This window comes from Taudactylus pleione, unplaced genomic scaffold (genome assembly GCF_031769625.1).
Source record: "Taudactylus pleione unplaced genomic scaffold, aTauple2 ptg000635l, whole genome shotgun sequence".
NCBI classification, from domain to species: domain Eukaryota; kingdom Metazoa; phylum Chordata; class Amphibia; order Anura; family Myobatrachidae; genus Taudactylus; species Taudactylus pleione.
The window spans coordinates 1687720-1703569 of record NW_028285037.1 but is presented as its reverse complement, the minus strand read 5'-3'; the positions used below and the strand labels follow the sequence as shown (position 1 = coordinate 1703569).

At 49.4% G+C, this 15850-nt stretch overlaps 1 protein-coding gene across 1 annotated transcript in view; it reads left to right on the top strand.

Annotated features, from left to right (window-relative positions):
- FHIP1B (FHF complex subunit HOOK interacting protein 1B) overlaps window positions 1-15589 on the top strand; it is a 97278-nt gene extending 81689 nt beyond the window's left edge. Inside the window, exon 12 of the mRNA XM_088454935.1 lies at window positions 15525-15589. Coding sequence (XP_088311061.1) covers window positions 15525-15533 — 9 coding nt within the window. The 3' untranslated portion in view covers window positions 15534-15589. The remainder of the gene's footprint in view (window positions 1-15524) is intronic.
- Window positions 15590-15850: the final 261 nt, after the last annotated feature.

Genomic DNA, 15850 nt, shown 5'->3' with positions numbered 1-15850 from the left:
GACTGTATGGCCTGAATTCTGTCTGTTGTCAAGTGTCTTAGCCCCTGGGTTAGACAGTGTCCCAAGTATTTAACCTTAGTCTGGCATGGCTGTAATTTGTCATTTGCAACCTTGTGCCCTGTTTGTGAGAGATGAAGCAACAACAGATTAGTATAATTTAAACATGACATAAACGAATCGGAGCACAACAACAAATCATCTACATATTGAATGAGGACAGACCCATTGCTTGGTTGAAAAGATTGCAAACAGTCGTGTAAAGCCTGAGAGAAAATGCTGGGGCTATCTATGAAACCCTGGGGAAATCGTGTCCATGTATATTGTACCTCTCTGTAGGAGAATGCAAATAGATATTGACAGTCAGGGTGAAGAGGAACAGAGAAGAAAGCAGAACATAGATCAATGACAGTGAAGTGGGTTGCAGACTGTGTAATCTGCGTGAGAATGACAACTTGATTAGGCACTATGGGGAATTGGCTGTCAACAACTTTGTTAACCCCCCTAAGATCCTGTACTAATCTATAGCCCCTCCCGCCAGCCTTCTACACTGGAAAAATTGGACTATTGGCTGGACTAGCTGTACGAATTAAAATCCTCTGTTGCAGTAACCTCTCAATTATTGGTTACACCCCTAGCTCCACCTCTGGCTTTAATGGATACTGAGGGATTTTTGGAGCTTGCCTACCACTCTTCAAGTTAACCATTACAGGAGATACGTTTGCCATCAATCCAGTGTCCTGTCCATCTTTGGCCCAGAGGGAACCCGGTATTTGCAATAACATTTCTTTTACCTGAGATGGACTTTGTTCTAGAATGGCAGAGTGCAACATTAACCTTTGTGGTGTATCCAATATATCCTGTACCTCATACACAACCTCCGGTATATCTAGGTATATACCATCAGGGGTACAGTATATGACACACCCCATTTTACACAGCAAATCCCTTCCCAGCAAGTTAGTAGGAGCTGCCGCTGCCAGGAGAAAGGAATGATTGGTTTGCAGTGGCCCGATAGTAACCTCTGCAGATCTGGTTAGAAGGTAATGCTGTACCCTCCCTGTTACTCCCATTGCTGCTATGGTTTTGTTGGTAACCTGTAAATTAAATGGAGAAGTTATCACGGATCTGGTCGCCCCTGTATCTACAAGAAAAGTGTGTTTAGTACCAGATATATCAACTGTCATTGTAGGTTCTTCCCTAGTATTCTCAGTTAACCTGACTGGCTGTAGACTACAGGTATTACCTGACCCCTAGAGCTGACTATCATCCTCCAGCAGAGCATTTGCTGTCACTATGTGGGCGAGTAACTGTTGGAAATGTCCTGAATCTTGTGAGTGCCCTCTCCGTCTGTATCTGGGTGTTCCCTTTTCAGGAGGCCCCCGATTTCTCAATATGCAATCCCTCTTTATTGCAATTAAAACACCTTACTGTATAACTCCGTTGCTGGTATGTGTTGTAAGGTTGTGGCTGTATGTATGATCCCTCTAAAGCCTGAATGCTCACTGCCATTAATTTCTCACTCTGTGCCTCTTTCTTCCTGCAAATGTTCTGGTCATATTCTATGGCCGATTCTCTAAGTGCATCTACAGTAATTCCTCTACAGTTAGGTACAGAGGTTTGCACCCTGGGTTTTAGATTATCTTTGAGACCATCCATTAGTACCGTAAAAGCTACTTCCCTGTGGTGTACATCATCTTTTATATCTGCTATCCCTGTATACTGGGTTATCGCTAGCAGCGCTCGGGCAAAATAATCTGTTGCAGATTCACTTTTTTTTTTGTTTAATAGTGAAAATTTTACTCCAGTTCACTATCACGGGAAAGTATATAGCCAAATGGGTGTTTATTCGCTTTATATTCACCTGGTTATCCTCATCTGTTAAGGATTCATCCTCCTCCAATACACAATCCTTAATAAACTTTTGTACATCAGTATTGGAGGGGAGACAGGCCCTTAGCACCACTCACCAATCTTTATTAGTTGGCTCATGAGCATTACCTAAATCTGTAACACATTTCTGGCATTTGGCTAACTCTTTCCTGGGGTCTGGGAAGTCTGACATAATTGAATGTAATTCTGCTCTCGTCCATGGACAATGCATTGTTACATTCCTTATGGGAACTACAGTATACCATCTTTGTCCGGTTTCCCACTGGGAGCTGCAAATGTACGTACAGGATGTATAGCTTCCACATCACTATGTTCAGGATTAATAATGGACTTATTGCTTTGGTATTATGGGTGTTACCTCTCCTATTACGGTCTCCACTACTCTCAGCAATTTCAGCTGCTGCCCCTGCTGGTTGGATCGCTCCCTTTCCTCTCTGAGGAACATCTAGTATATTAACAGCTTGGGCAATGGCTGAAATTACAGTGGGTTCATCACATACTTACCTACCCTCCCTATTTGGTTGGGAGCCTCCCGAAAATTGGGTGCCGCTCCCGGCCCCCCGGAAAAGTAGGTAGGTCTCCCGGTCCCCTCGCAAATACAGTATTATCCCCATCAGCGGGGGGCCCGATGACGCGATTCGCGTCATCATGGCCCCGCCCCCTGCTTCACACTGCCATTTATCTTGGCATTGTGAAGAGGGGGGCGGGGCCGCGATGACACGATCGCGTTGTCACGCCCATGACCCGCCCCCATTGACTAGTCATAGTGTGGGTCACGGCCCCTTCTGATGGGACACGTCCCCCTGCTGAGGATGGCCGACGGCTCCCTCCCGGAAGGAGGGAGCTACAAGTCGGCAAGTCTGGTTCATCATCTTCCACAATAACATTTTCCTTGAGGTGACTTAAAACGGTATAAGTTACTTGTTACGATTTTTTTTTTTTTTTTGGTATTGGCTGTGCTTTCACCTGCGGCCGCATATGGTGACGGAGGTGCGCATGCGCTCTCTTATTTATGCGCGGTAACGCTACCTTGCAGCGTGGGTACGCTACCTGGCGGCGTGCTGCTTTGCGGCATGAGTACGCTGTTTTGAGGCATGCTACTTTGCCACGTGTGTGCGCTATTTTGCGGCGTGAATTCGCTACTTTGCGGCGTGGGCACGCTGCTTTGCGACGTGCGTTCACCTTGCCACGTGTCCTCGTGCTCCCATAACTTTAAACAATCATTATACTTTACTCTTTTCTTCAAAGATTTGACTAAACTTATGTTGTCTCTAACATTACTTAGTACCTCCGAATCGAAACTGCCAACTTTGGGAAAGGGTCTCACACATCCTTTGCTCATCTTGACCCATATGTCGCAGTACGCTGTAGCATATGCACCATACTTCACATTCATTATATACCTGCCGAACCAGTCGCCCTTTCCATAAGCAGCATCTCCTCGTCCATCCCTAGCGACTGCTTAGCCCCCATCTGGGACAACGCTTTTGCTACTTTCGCTAGAGATTTCGACCGGTGGACAAATTTACAAGCTGCGTCCCCTCACTTCCTCCCACTGTGCAAAACTGACCGCTAAGCTTTTTTTTTTTATATATCAGTTTTACACAATGAGGAGCAGAAAATAGCCTATGCAATTATTCTGCTTCCGGAAAAACTTACAAGATATGTCCGACAGCGTCTTACTGTGAGCAAGCTTCAACTGGTAGAATTTAAGTGTTCCAATAACACTTACCCTTGCCAGCGATTCACTCCCACACAACACCAATCACAGTTTTATACGCAACAATGCGGTGTGTACGCAACCGTGCGGTCCAATCGCATTGCCTATAGATACTAACTACCAATAAGCTTTGTGATTACTATTGGGTGTGTCTGCTGAAAACCCCTCTGGTTTTCGCCGATAACAGAAATCCCTGTTCTCGCTGCCAGTATACCTGCTGTGTATACCTACTCGGTAGTCGTTGTGCCTCGTCAGACACCTACCGGGTCTCTCCTGTCTCGTTCCAACAGTGAAGATAAAACTTTTTCCGTTTTTCTTTTTCCTTATCACATCACAAGCATACGTTCACATTCACATCCCACCTTTGTCTTCTGGCCAGAAAAATGCTTTCCCTCGTGGCAATACCTATTCAGAGGTTTTAACAAGTGATACAAAACTATCTATCAAAACGATTGCTTAAACATCTGGCAGTAATACAGGTAAGACGCATACGCTATATGAGAATCGCCTATTGCAGCGCAAAAAATGACAATAAAAGAAACACTTTAGTACTCCATGTTGTGAAACCGAATGTCCGTGACAAGAGAGAATAAACAGGTTTTAAACACATTGCGTTCTTACCCATATATGATGCGTCCATTCTTTGTTGAGGAACTGAAATCCGGTTGCTTTGGTCAGTTTGTGGTAGCGTGATTTCAGCTGCGAGCCCCCATCTATTGATTCCTATCTGTCGCTATTTAGCGCTGCAAGTCGCTTAAGAAAGAATTGCTGTCCAGTCCAATCGTGTGGTTCCAAAGCACAAAAAGATATTTATGTAAAAAAAAAAGTAACACGATATAATATTTAATAATTAGAGTAAAAAGCAATGAAAATAGTACAGCCCGATACATACGCGTGCGCACTGGTCCCAGTATACAGTCATCAATCCAGAAGTCTGCGGTCGCTAGAAGATGTGTGTACACTGAGGACAGGACACAGCCTATATACCTTACAGGTTACAGAGTTAGCAAAGGGACAAATTGACAGGTTCTCATTGGTTCTTGCTTCTGGTCATTGGTCAGTTCATACGGTGTCATCAGGGGTATGGCTCAGTCTTCCAACAGTCCCATTGTGTAACTTCCCGCCGAAGAACTGGTTAATACTGGCTACAACACTGCATACAAATAATAACATTCTACTCAATAACTCCCTATCATCCATAACTAGCTGACGCATGATGCGACTTCTTTGCCGATAGATACGGATGTCTGCAAATAAACAGGGATTTAGTATGATACCAAACATGACACTGTATTCTGAACCTCAGATCTCCTTTAAGTACATATTACATCATAATTATTAGCTAACAAATACCTTTAATAACTCTGATTATTATCTATAATGTGTGGGAACCATTTTATATGCATGCGTTCGCATATGTGCGTCTGTGTATTGAAATAGCAAATGTGCGTATGTATGTATGTGTATATATGTATGTATATGTATATATATATATATATATATATATATATATATATATATATATATATATAATGTGCGTCAGTATATGTGTGTTGTGGATTCGCATTTGTGCACATTGGATTGCGCGATGCAAAGTAGCATCCTCATAACACGTCATCCGACCATAGACGACTATATCGTCAGATAATATTTGTAAGCAATCATATCCAATTGTGTGACTTTGACAATGCAGCCCATGAAGGTGTACAAATGGTCATTATACAATGCAAAGTATCAGATACCGGTGAGTGACGTCTTCAGGTGGACCCAACCCATTATGGAACCACCACCAGCTTGCACGGTGTCTAGTTGACAACTGGGGTCTATGGCCTCACGCGGTCTGTTCCTCACCCCAACCTACCAACATCCCGAAACAACTGGAGCCGTGACCCATTACACCACACCACGCGTTGCCAGTTCTCCAGGGTCCAATTAGCGACATCACGAGCCCAGGTGAGACGCGGTGTCCGTTGTCGTAATGTTATCAGGGCCACTCTGGTGGGTCTTCTGCTCCCACATGTTGAGCCAGTGTTGCTTACCTGTTACCATGTACAATTCTGGCATGACACCACTGGTCACGATCGTTAAGCACCTGTGGTCGGCCACTGCATCGTCCACGGTAGGTGGTAATGCCTTCCATGAAGAATTCCAAGTACACACATGACACTGTAGATCAAGGAATGTAGAATGTCCACACAACTTCAGAAATGGAATTCATGTCGCCTTGCCATGAGCGGCCTAGTCAGTGTTCAAACTCACTCACTGATGCAGGCCTGGGCATTTCCAAGATGTCACATACTGCTATCCCATGACTTTTTGCACTTCTGTGTATATAATGCTTTTCTAATACTTATTATTGCTTATCTATCATATCCGTCTTCTGCTCTAATATCACACTGTCCCCATGTTCTGGATATCCTCTTATTTATACAGTATATATTCCTTCTGTCTAGCACAGGTAAGATGAGCACACCTTGTGTCACTGTCCCCCTCTGTCTTGCACAGGTAACATGAGCACACCTTGTGTCACTGTCCCCCTCTGTCTAGCACAGGTAACATGAGCACACCTTGTGTCACTGTCCCCCTCTGTCTTGCACAGGTAACATGAGCACACCTTGTGTCACTGTCCCCCCTCTGTCTTGCACAGGTAACATGAGCACACCTTGTGTCACTGTCCCCCTGTCTTGCACAGGTAACATGAGCACACCTTGTGTCACTGTCCCCCTCTGTCTAGCACAGGTAACATGAGCACACCTTGTGTCACTGTCCCCCTCTGTCTAGCACAGGTAACATGAGCACACCTTGTGTCACTGTCCCCCTCTGTCTTGCACAGGTAACATGAGCACACCTTGTGTCACTGTCCTCCCTCTGTCTTGCACAGGTAACATGAGCACACCTTGTGTCACTGTCCCCCTCTGTCTTGCACAGGTAACATGAGCACACCTTGTGTCACTGTCCCCCTCTGTCTTGCACAGGTAACATGAGCACACCTTGTGTCACTGTCCCCCCTCTGTCTTGCACAGGTAACATGAGCACACCTTGTGTCACTGTCCCCCTGTCTTGCACAGGTAACATGAGCACACCTTGTGTCACTGTCCCCCTCTGTCTAGCACAGGTAACATGAGCACACCTTGTGTCACTGTCCCCCTCTGTCTAGCACAGGTAACATGAGCACACCTTGTGTCACTGTCCCCCTCTGTCTTGCACAGGTAACATGAGCACACCTTGTGTCACTGTCCTCCCTCTGTCTTGCACAGGTAACATGAGCACACCTTGTGTCACTGTCCCCCTCTGTCTTGCACAGGTAACATGAGCACACCTGGTGTCACTGCCCCCCTCTGTCTTGCACAGGTAACATGAGCACACCTTGTGTCACTGCCCCCCTCTGTCTTGCACAGGTAACATGAGCACACCTTGTGTCCCTGTCCCCCTCTGTCTTGCACAGGTAACATGAGCACACCTTGTGTCCCTGTCCCCGTCTGTCTTGCACAGGTAACATGAGCACACCTTGTGTCCCTGTCCCCCTCTGTCTTGCACAGGTAACATGAGCACACCTTGTGTCACTGTCCTCCCTCTGTCTTGCACAGGTAACATGAGCACACCTTGTGTCCCTGTCCCCCTCTGTCTTGCACAGGTAACATGAGCACACCTTGTGTCACTGTCCTCCCTCTGTCTTGCACAGGTAACATGAGCACACCTTGTGTCACTGTCCTCCCTCTGTCTTGCACAGGTAACATGAGCACACCTTGTGTCACTGTCCCCCTCTGTCTTGCACAGGTAACATGAGCACACCTTGTGTCACTGTCCTCCCTCTGTCTAGCACAGGTAACATGAGCACACCTTGTGTCACTGTCCCCCTCTGTCTTGCACAGGTAACATGAGCACACCTTGTGTCACTGTCCTCCCTCTGTCTAGCAAAGGTAACATGAGCACACCTTGTGTCACTGTCCCCCTCTGTCTAGCACAGGTAACATGAGCACACCTTGTGTCACTATACCCCCTCTGTCTAGCACAGGTAACATGAGCACACCTTGTGTCACTGTCCCCCTCTGTCTAGCACAGGTAACATGAGCACACCTTGTGTCACTGTCCCCCTCTGTCTAGCACAGGTAACATGAGCACACCTTGTGTCACTGTCTCCCCTCTGTCTAGCACAGGTAACATGAGCACACCTTGTGTCACTGTCCCCCTCTGTCTAGCACAGGTAACATGAGCACACCTTGAGTCACTGTCCCCCCTCTGTCTAGCACAGGTAACATGAGCACACCTTGTGTCACTGTCCTCCCTCTGTCTTGCACAGGTAACATGAGCACACCTTGTGTCACTGTCACCCCTCTGTCTTGCACAGGTAACATGAGCACACCTTGTGTCACTGTCCCCCTCTGTCTTGCACAGGTAACATGAGCACACCTTGTGTCACTGTCCTCCTCTGTCTTGCACAGGTAACATGAGCACACCTTGTGTCACTGTCCCCCCTCTGTCTTGCACAGGTAACATGAGCACACCTTGTGTCACTGTCCCCCTCTGTCTTGCACAGGTAACATGAGCACACCTTGTGTCACTGTCCCCCTCTGTCTAGCACAGGTAACATGAGCACACCTTGTGTCACTGTCCCCCTCTGTCTTGCACAGGTAACATGAGCACACCTTGTGTCACTGTCCCCCTCTTTCATGATTAGGTAACATGGGCATACTTTGTGTCACTGCCCCCCTCTGTCTTGCACAGGTAACATGAGCACACCTTGTGTCCCTGTCCCCCTCTTTATGCTCAGGTAACATGAGCACACCATGTGTCACTGTCCCCCTCTGTCTTGCACAGGTAACATGAGCACACCTTGTGTCACTGTCCCCCTCTATCTTGCACAGGTAACATGAGCACACCTTGTGTCACTGTCCCCCTCTGTCTTGCACAGGTAAAATGAGCACACCTTGTGTCACTGTCCCCCTCTGTCTTGCACAGGTAACATGAGCACACCTTGTGTCACTGTCCCCCTGTCTTGCACAGGTAACATGAGCACACCTTGTGTCACTGTCCCCCCTCTGTCTTGCACAGGTAACATGAGCACACCTTGTGTCACTGTCCCCCTCTGTCTTGCACAGGTAACATGAGCACACCTTGTGTCACTGTCCTCCTCTGTCTAGCACAGGTAACATGAGCACTCCTTGTGTCACTGTCCCTCTCTTTCATGATTACGTAACATGAGCACACCTTGTGTCACTGTTCCCCTCTGTCTAGCACAGGTAACATGAGCACACCTTGTGTCACTGTCCCCCTCTGTCTTGCACAGGTAACATGAGCACACCTTGTGTCACTGTCCTCCCTCTGTCTTGCACAGGTAACATGAGCACACCTTGTGTCACTGTCCCCCTCTGTCTTGCACAGGTAACATGAGCACACCTGGTGTCACTGCCCCCCTCTGTCTTGCACAGGTAACATGAGCACACCTTGTGTCACTGCCCCCCTCTGTCTTGCACAGGTAACATGAGCACACCTTGTGTCCCTGTCCCCCTCTGTCTTGCACAGGTAACATGAGCACACCTTGTGTCCCTGTCCCCGTCTGTCTTGCACAGGTAACATGAGCACACCTTGTGTCCCTGTCCCCCTCTGTCTTGCACAGGTAACATGAGCACACCTTGTGTCACTGTCCTCCCTCTGTCTTGCACAGGTAACATGAGCACACCTTGTGTCCCTGTCCCCCTCTGTCTTGCACAGGTAACATGAGCACACCTTGTGTCACTGTCCTCCCTCTGTCTTGCACAGGTAACATGAGCACACCTTGTGTCACTGTCCTCCCTCTGTCTTGCACAGGTAACATGAGCACACCTTGTGTCACTGTCCCAGTCTGTCTTGCACAGGTAACATGAGCACACCTTGTGTCACTGTCCTCCCTCTGTCTAGCACAGGTAACATGAGCACACCTTGTGTCACTGTCCCCCTCTGTCTTGCACAGGTAACATGAGCACACCTTGTGTCACTGTCCTCCCTCTGTCTAGCACAGGTAACATGAGCACACCTTGTGTCACTGTCCCCCTCTGTCTAGCACAGGTAACATGAGCACACCTTGTGTCACTATACCCCCTCTGTCTAGCACAGGTAACATGAGCACACCTTGTGTCACTGTCCCCCTCTGTCTAGCACAGGTAACATGAGCACACCTTGTGTCACTGTCTCCCCTCTGTCTAGCACAGGTAACATGAGCACACCTTGTGTCACTGTCCCCCTCTGTCTAGCACAGGTAACATGAGCACACCTTGAGTCACTGTCCCCCCTCTGTCTAGCACAGGTAACATGAGCACACCTTGTGTCACTGTCACCCCTCTGTCTTGCACAGGTAACATGAGCACACCTTGTGTCACTGTCCCCCTCTGTCTTACACAGGTAACATGAGCACACCTTGTGTCACTGTCCTCCTCTGTCTTGCACAGGTAACATGAGCACACCTTGTGTCACTGTCCCCCCTCTGTCTTGCACAGGTAACATGAGCACACCTTGTGTCACTGTCCCCCTCTGTCTTGCACAGGTAACATGAGCACACCTTGTGTCACTGTCCCCCTCTGTCTAGCACAGGTAACATGAGCACACCTTGTGTCACTGTCCCCCTCTGTCTTGCACAGGTAACATGAGCACACCTTGTGTCACTGTCCCCCTCTTTCATGATTAGGTAACATGGGCATACTTTGTGTCACTGCCCCCCTCTGTCTTGCACAGGTAACATGAGCACACCTTGTGTCCCTGTCCCCCTCTTTATGCTCAGGTAACATGAGCACACCATGTGTCACTGTCCCCCTCTGTCTTGCACAGGTAACATGAGCACACCTTGTGTCACTGTCCCCCTCTATCTTGCACAGGTAACATGAGCACACCTTGTGTCACTGTCCCCCTCTGTCTTGCACAGGTAAAATGAGCACACCTTGTGTCACTGTCCCCCTGTATTGCACAGGTAACATGAGCACACCTTGTGTCACTCTCCCTCCTCTGTCTTGCACAGGTAACATGAGCACACCTTGTGTCACTGTCCCCCTCTGTCTAGCACAGGTAACATGAGCACACCTTGTGTCACTGTCCCCCTCTGTCTTGCACAGGTAACATGAGCACACCTTGTGTCACTGTCCCCCTGTCTTGCACAGGTAACATGAGCACACCTTGTGTCACTGTCCCCCCTCTGTCTTGCACAGGTAACATGAGCACACCTTGTGTCACTGTCCCCCTCTGTCTTGCACAGGTAACATGAGCACACCTTGTGTCACTGTCCTCCTCTGTCTAGCACAGGTAACATGAGCACTCCTTGTGTCACTGTCCCTCTCTTTCATGATTACGTAACATGAGCACACCTTGTGTCACTGTTCCCCTCTGTCTAGCACAGGTAACATGAGCACACCTTGTGTCACTGTCCCCCTCTGTCTTGCACAGGTAACATGAGCACACCTTGTGTCACTGTCCTCCCTCTGTCTTGCACAGGTAACATGAGCACACCTTGTGTCACTGTCCCCCTCTGTCTTGCACAGGTAACATGAGCACACCTGGTGTCACTGCCCCCCTCTGTCTTGCACAGGTAACATGAGCACACCTTGTGTCACTGCCCCCCTCTGTCTTGCACAGGTAACATGAGCACACCTTGTGTCCCTGTCCCCCTCTGTCTTGCACAGGTAACATGAGCACACCTTGTGTCCCTGTCCCCGTCTGTCTTGCACAGGTAACATGAGCACACCTTGTGTCCCTGTCCCCCTCTGTCTTGCACAGGTAACATGAGCACACCTTGTGTCACTGTCCTCCCTCTGTCTTGCACAGGTAACATGAGCACACCTTGTGTCCCTGTCCCCCTCTGTCTTGAACAGGTAACATGAGCACACCTTGTGTCACTGTCCTCCCTCTGTCTTGCACAGGTAACATGAGCACACCTTGTGTCACTGTCCTCCCTCTGTCTTGCACAGGTAACATGAGCACACCTTGTGTCACTGTCCCCCTCTGTCTTGCACAGGTAACATGAGCACACCTTGTGTCACTGTCCTCCCTCTGTCTAGCACAGGTTACATGAGCACACCTTGTGTCACTGTCCCCCTCTGTCTTGCACAGGTAACATGAGCACACCTTGTGTCACTGTCCTCCCTCTGTCTAGCACAGGTAACATGAGCACACCTTGTGTCACTGTCCCCCTCTGTCTAGCACAGGTAACATGAGCACACCTTGTGTCACTATACCCCCTCTGTCTAGCACAGGTAACATGAGCACACCTTGTGTCACTGTCCCCCTCTGTCTAGCACAGGTAACATGAGCACACCTTGTGTCACTGTCTCCCCTCTGTCTTGCACAGGTAAGATGAGCACACCTTGTGTCACTGTCCCCCTCTGTTTAGCACAGGTAACATGAGCACACCTTGTGTCACTGTCCCCCTCTGTCTGGCACAGGTAACTTGAGCACTCTTGCACAGGTAACTTGAGCACACCTTGTGTCACTGTCCCCCCTCTGTCTTGCACAGGTAACTTGAGCACACCTTGTGTCACTGTCCCCCCTCTGTCTTGCACAGGTAACATGAGCACACCTTGTGTCACTGTCCCCCTCTGTCTGGCACAGGTAACATGAGCACACCTTGTGTCACTGTCCCCCTCTGTCTTGCACAGGTAACATGAGCACACCTGTTGTCACTGTCCCCCTCTGTCTTGCACAGGTAACATGAGCACACCTTGTGTCACTGTCCCCCTCTGTCTTGCACAGGTAACATGAGCACCTCTTGTGTCACTGTCCCCCCTCTGTCTTGCACAGGTAACATGAGCACACCTTGTGTCACTGTCCCCCTCTGTCTTGCACAGGTAACATGAGCACACCTTGTGTCACTGTCCCACCTCTGTCTTGCACAGGTAAGATGAGCACACCTTGTGTCACTGTCCCCCTCTGTCTAGCACAGGTAACATGAGCACACCTTGTGTCACTGTCCCCCTCTGTCTAGCACAGGTAACATGAGCACACCTTGTGTCACTGTCCCCCTCTGTCTAGCACAGGTAACATGAGCACACCTTGTGTCACTGTCACCCCTCTGTCTTGCACAGGTTACATGAGCACACCTTGTGTCACTGTCTCCCTCTGTCTATCACAGGTAACATGAGCACACCTTGTGTCACTGTCCCCCTTTGTCTTGCACAGGTAACATGAGCACACCTTGTTTCACTGTCCCCCCTCTGTCTAGCACAGGTAACATGAGCACACCTTGTGTCACTGCCCCCCTCTGTCTTGCACAGGTAACATGAGCACACCTAGTGTCACTGCCCCCCTCTGTCTTGCACTATTAACATGAGCACACCTTGTGTTACTGTCCCCCTCTGTCTATCACAGGTAACATGAGCACACCTTGTGTCACTGTCCCCCTCTTTCATGATTAGGTAACATGAGCACACCTTGTGTCACTGTCCCCCTCTGTCTTGCACAGGTAACATGAGCACACCTTGTGTCACTGTCCCCCTCTTTCATGATTAGGTAACATGAGCACACCTGTTGTCACTGTCCCCCTCTGTCTTGCACAGGTAACATGAGCACACCTTGTGTCACTGTCCCCCTCTGTCTGGCACAGGTAACATGAGCACACCTTGTGTCACTGTCCCCCTCTGTCTTGCACAGGTAACATGAGCACACCTTGTGTCACTGTCCCCCTCTGTCTGGCACAGGTAACATGAGCACACCTTGTGTCACTGTCCCCCTCTGTCTTGCACAGGTAACATGAGCACACCTGTTGTCACTGTCCCCCTCTGTCTTGCACAGGTAACATGAGCACACCTTGTGTCACTGTCCCCCTCTGTCTTGCACAGGTAACATGAGCACACCTTGTGTCACTGTCCCCCTCTGTCTTGCACAGGTAACATGAGCACACCTTGTGTCACTGTCCCCCTCTGTCTGGCACAGGTAACATGAGCACACCTTGTGTCACTGTCCCCCTCTGTCTTGCACAGGTAACATGAGCACACCTGTTGTCACTGTCCCCCTCTGTCTTGCACAGGTAACATGAGCACACCTTGTGTCACTGTCCCCCTCTGTCTTGCACAGGTAACATGAGCACCTCTTGTGTCACTGTCCCCCCTCTGTCTTGCACAGGTAACATGAGCACACCTTGTGTCACTGTCCCCCTCTGTCTTGCACAGGTAACATGAGCACACCTTGTGTCACTGTCCCCCTCTGTCTTGCACAGGTAACATGAGCACACCTTGTGTCACTGTCCCCCTCTGTCTTGCACAGGTAACATGAGCACACCTGTTGTCACTGTCCCCCTCTGTCTTGCACAGGTAACATGAGCACACCTTGTGTCACTGTCCCCCTCTGTCTGGCACAGGTAACATGAGCACACCTTGTGTCACTGTCCCCCTCTGTCTTGCACAGGTAACATGAGCACACCTTGTGTCACTGTCCCCCTCTGTCTTGCACAGGTAACATGAGCACACCTTGTGTCACTGTCCCCCTCTGTCTTGCACAGGTAACATGAGCACACCTTGTGTCACTGTCCCCCTCTGTCTGGCACAGGTAACATGAGCACACCTTGTGTCACTGTCCCCCTCTGTCTTGCACAGGTAACATGAGCACACCTGTTGTCACTGTCCCCCTCTGTCTTGCACAGGTAACATGAGCACACCTTGTGTCACTGTCCCCCTCTGTCTTGCACAGGTAACATGAGCACCTCTTGTGTCACTGTCCCCCCTCTGTCTTGCACAGGTAACATGAGCACACCTTGTGTCACTGTCCCCCTCTGTCTTGCACAGGTAACATGAGCACACCTTGTGTCACTGTCCCCCTCTGTCTTGCACAGGTAACATGAGCACACCTTGTGTCACTGTCCCCCTCTGTCTTGCACAGGTAACATGAGCACACCTGTTGTCACTGTCCCCCTCTGTCTTGCACAGGTAACATGAGCACACCTTGTGTCACTGTCCCCCTCTGTCTGGCACAGGTAACATGAGCACACCTTGTGTCACTGTCCCCCTCTGTCTTGCACAGGTAACATGAGCACACCTTGTGTCACTGTCCCCCTCTGTCTGGCACAGGTAACATGAGCACACCTTGTGTCACTGCCCCCCTCTGTCTTGCACAATTAACATGAGCACACCTTGTGTTACTGTCCCCCTCTGTCTTGCACAGGTAACATGAGCACACCTGTTGTCACTGTCCCCCTCTGTCTTGCACAGGTAACATGACCACACCTTGTGTCACTGTCCCCCTCTGTCTTGCACAGGTAACATGAGCACACCTTGTGTCACTGTCCCCCTCTGTCTTGCACAGGTAACATGAGCACGCCTGTTGTCACTGTCCCCCTCTGTCTTGCACAGGTAACATGAGCACACCTTGTGTCACTGTCCCCCTCTGTCTTGCACAGGTAACATGAGCACACCTTGTGTCACTGTCCCCCTCTGTCTGGCACAGGTAACATGAGCACACCTTGTGTCACTGTCCCCCTCTGTCTTGCACAGGTAACATGAGCACACCTTGTGTCACTGTCCCCCTCTGTCTGGCACAGGTAACATGAGCACACCTTGTGTCACTGCCCCCCTCTGTCTTGCACAATTAACATGAGCACACCTTGTGTTACTGTCCCCCCTCTGTCTTGCACAGGTAACATGAGCACACCTTGTGTCACTGTCCCCCTCTCTCTAGCACAGGTAACATGAGCACACCTTGTGTCCCTGTCCCCCTCTTTATGCTCAGGTAACATGAGCACACCTTGTGTCACTGTCCCCCTCTGTCTGGCACAGGTAACATGAGCACACCTTGTGTCACTGTCCCCCTCTGTCTTGCACAGGTAACATGAGCACACCTTGTGTCACTGTCCCCCTCTGTCTGGCACAGGTAACATGAGCACACCTTGTGTCACTGTCCCCCTCTGTCTTGCACAGGTAACATGAGCACACCTTGTGTCACTGTCCCCCTCTGTCTTGCACAGGTAACATGAGCACACCTTGTGTCACTGTCCCCAGCTATCCACCTGTCTCCTTCCCATCTGCTGGTAGATACATTTCCTAGCTGTGGCTGTGAGCCGGAGACCGGATCTGTTGGTTGTTGTTAGTAACCAGATCTCTATGTAGGTGAAGAGACCGACTGCAAGGGAAATCTGTCATGTCCTCAGGTGTATGTACAGGTGAGTAAAAGGAGGGCTGGGGGATTACACTGTGTGTTTATATGTTCTGAGGTGTATTTATGTGTGTGACTGGGGGGCTGGAGAGTTACACTGGGTGTCTATATGTTCTCGGGTGTATCTATAGGTCAGTG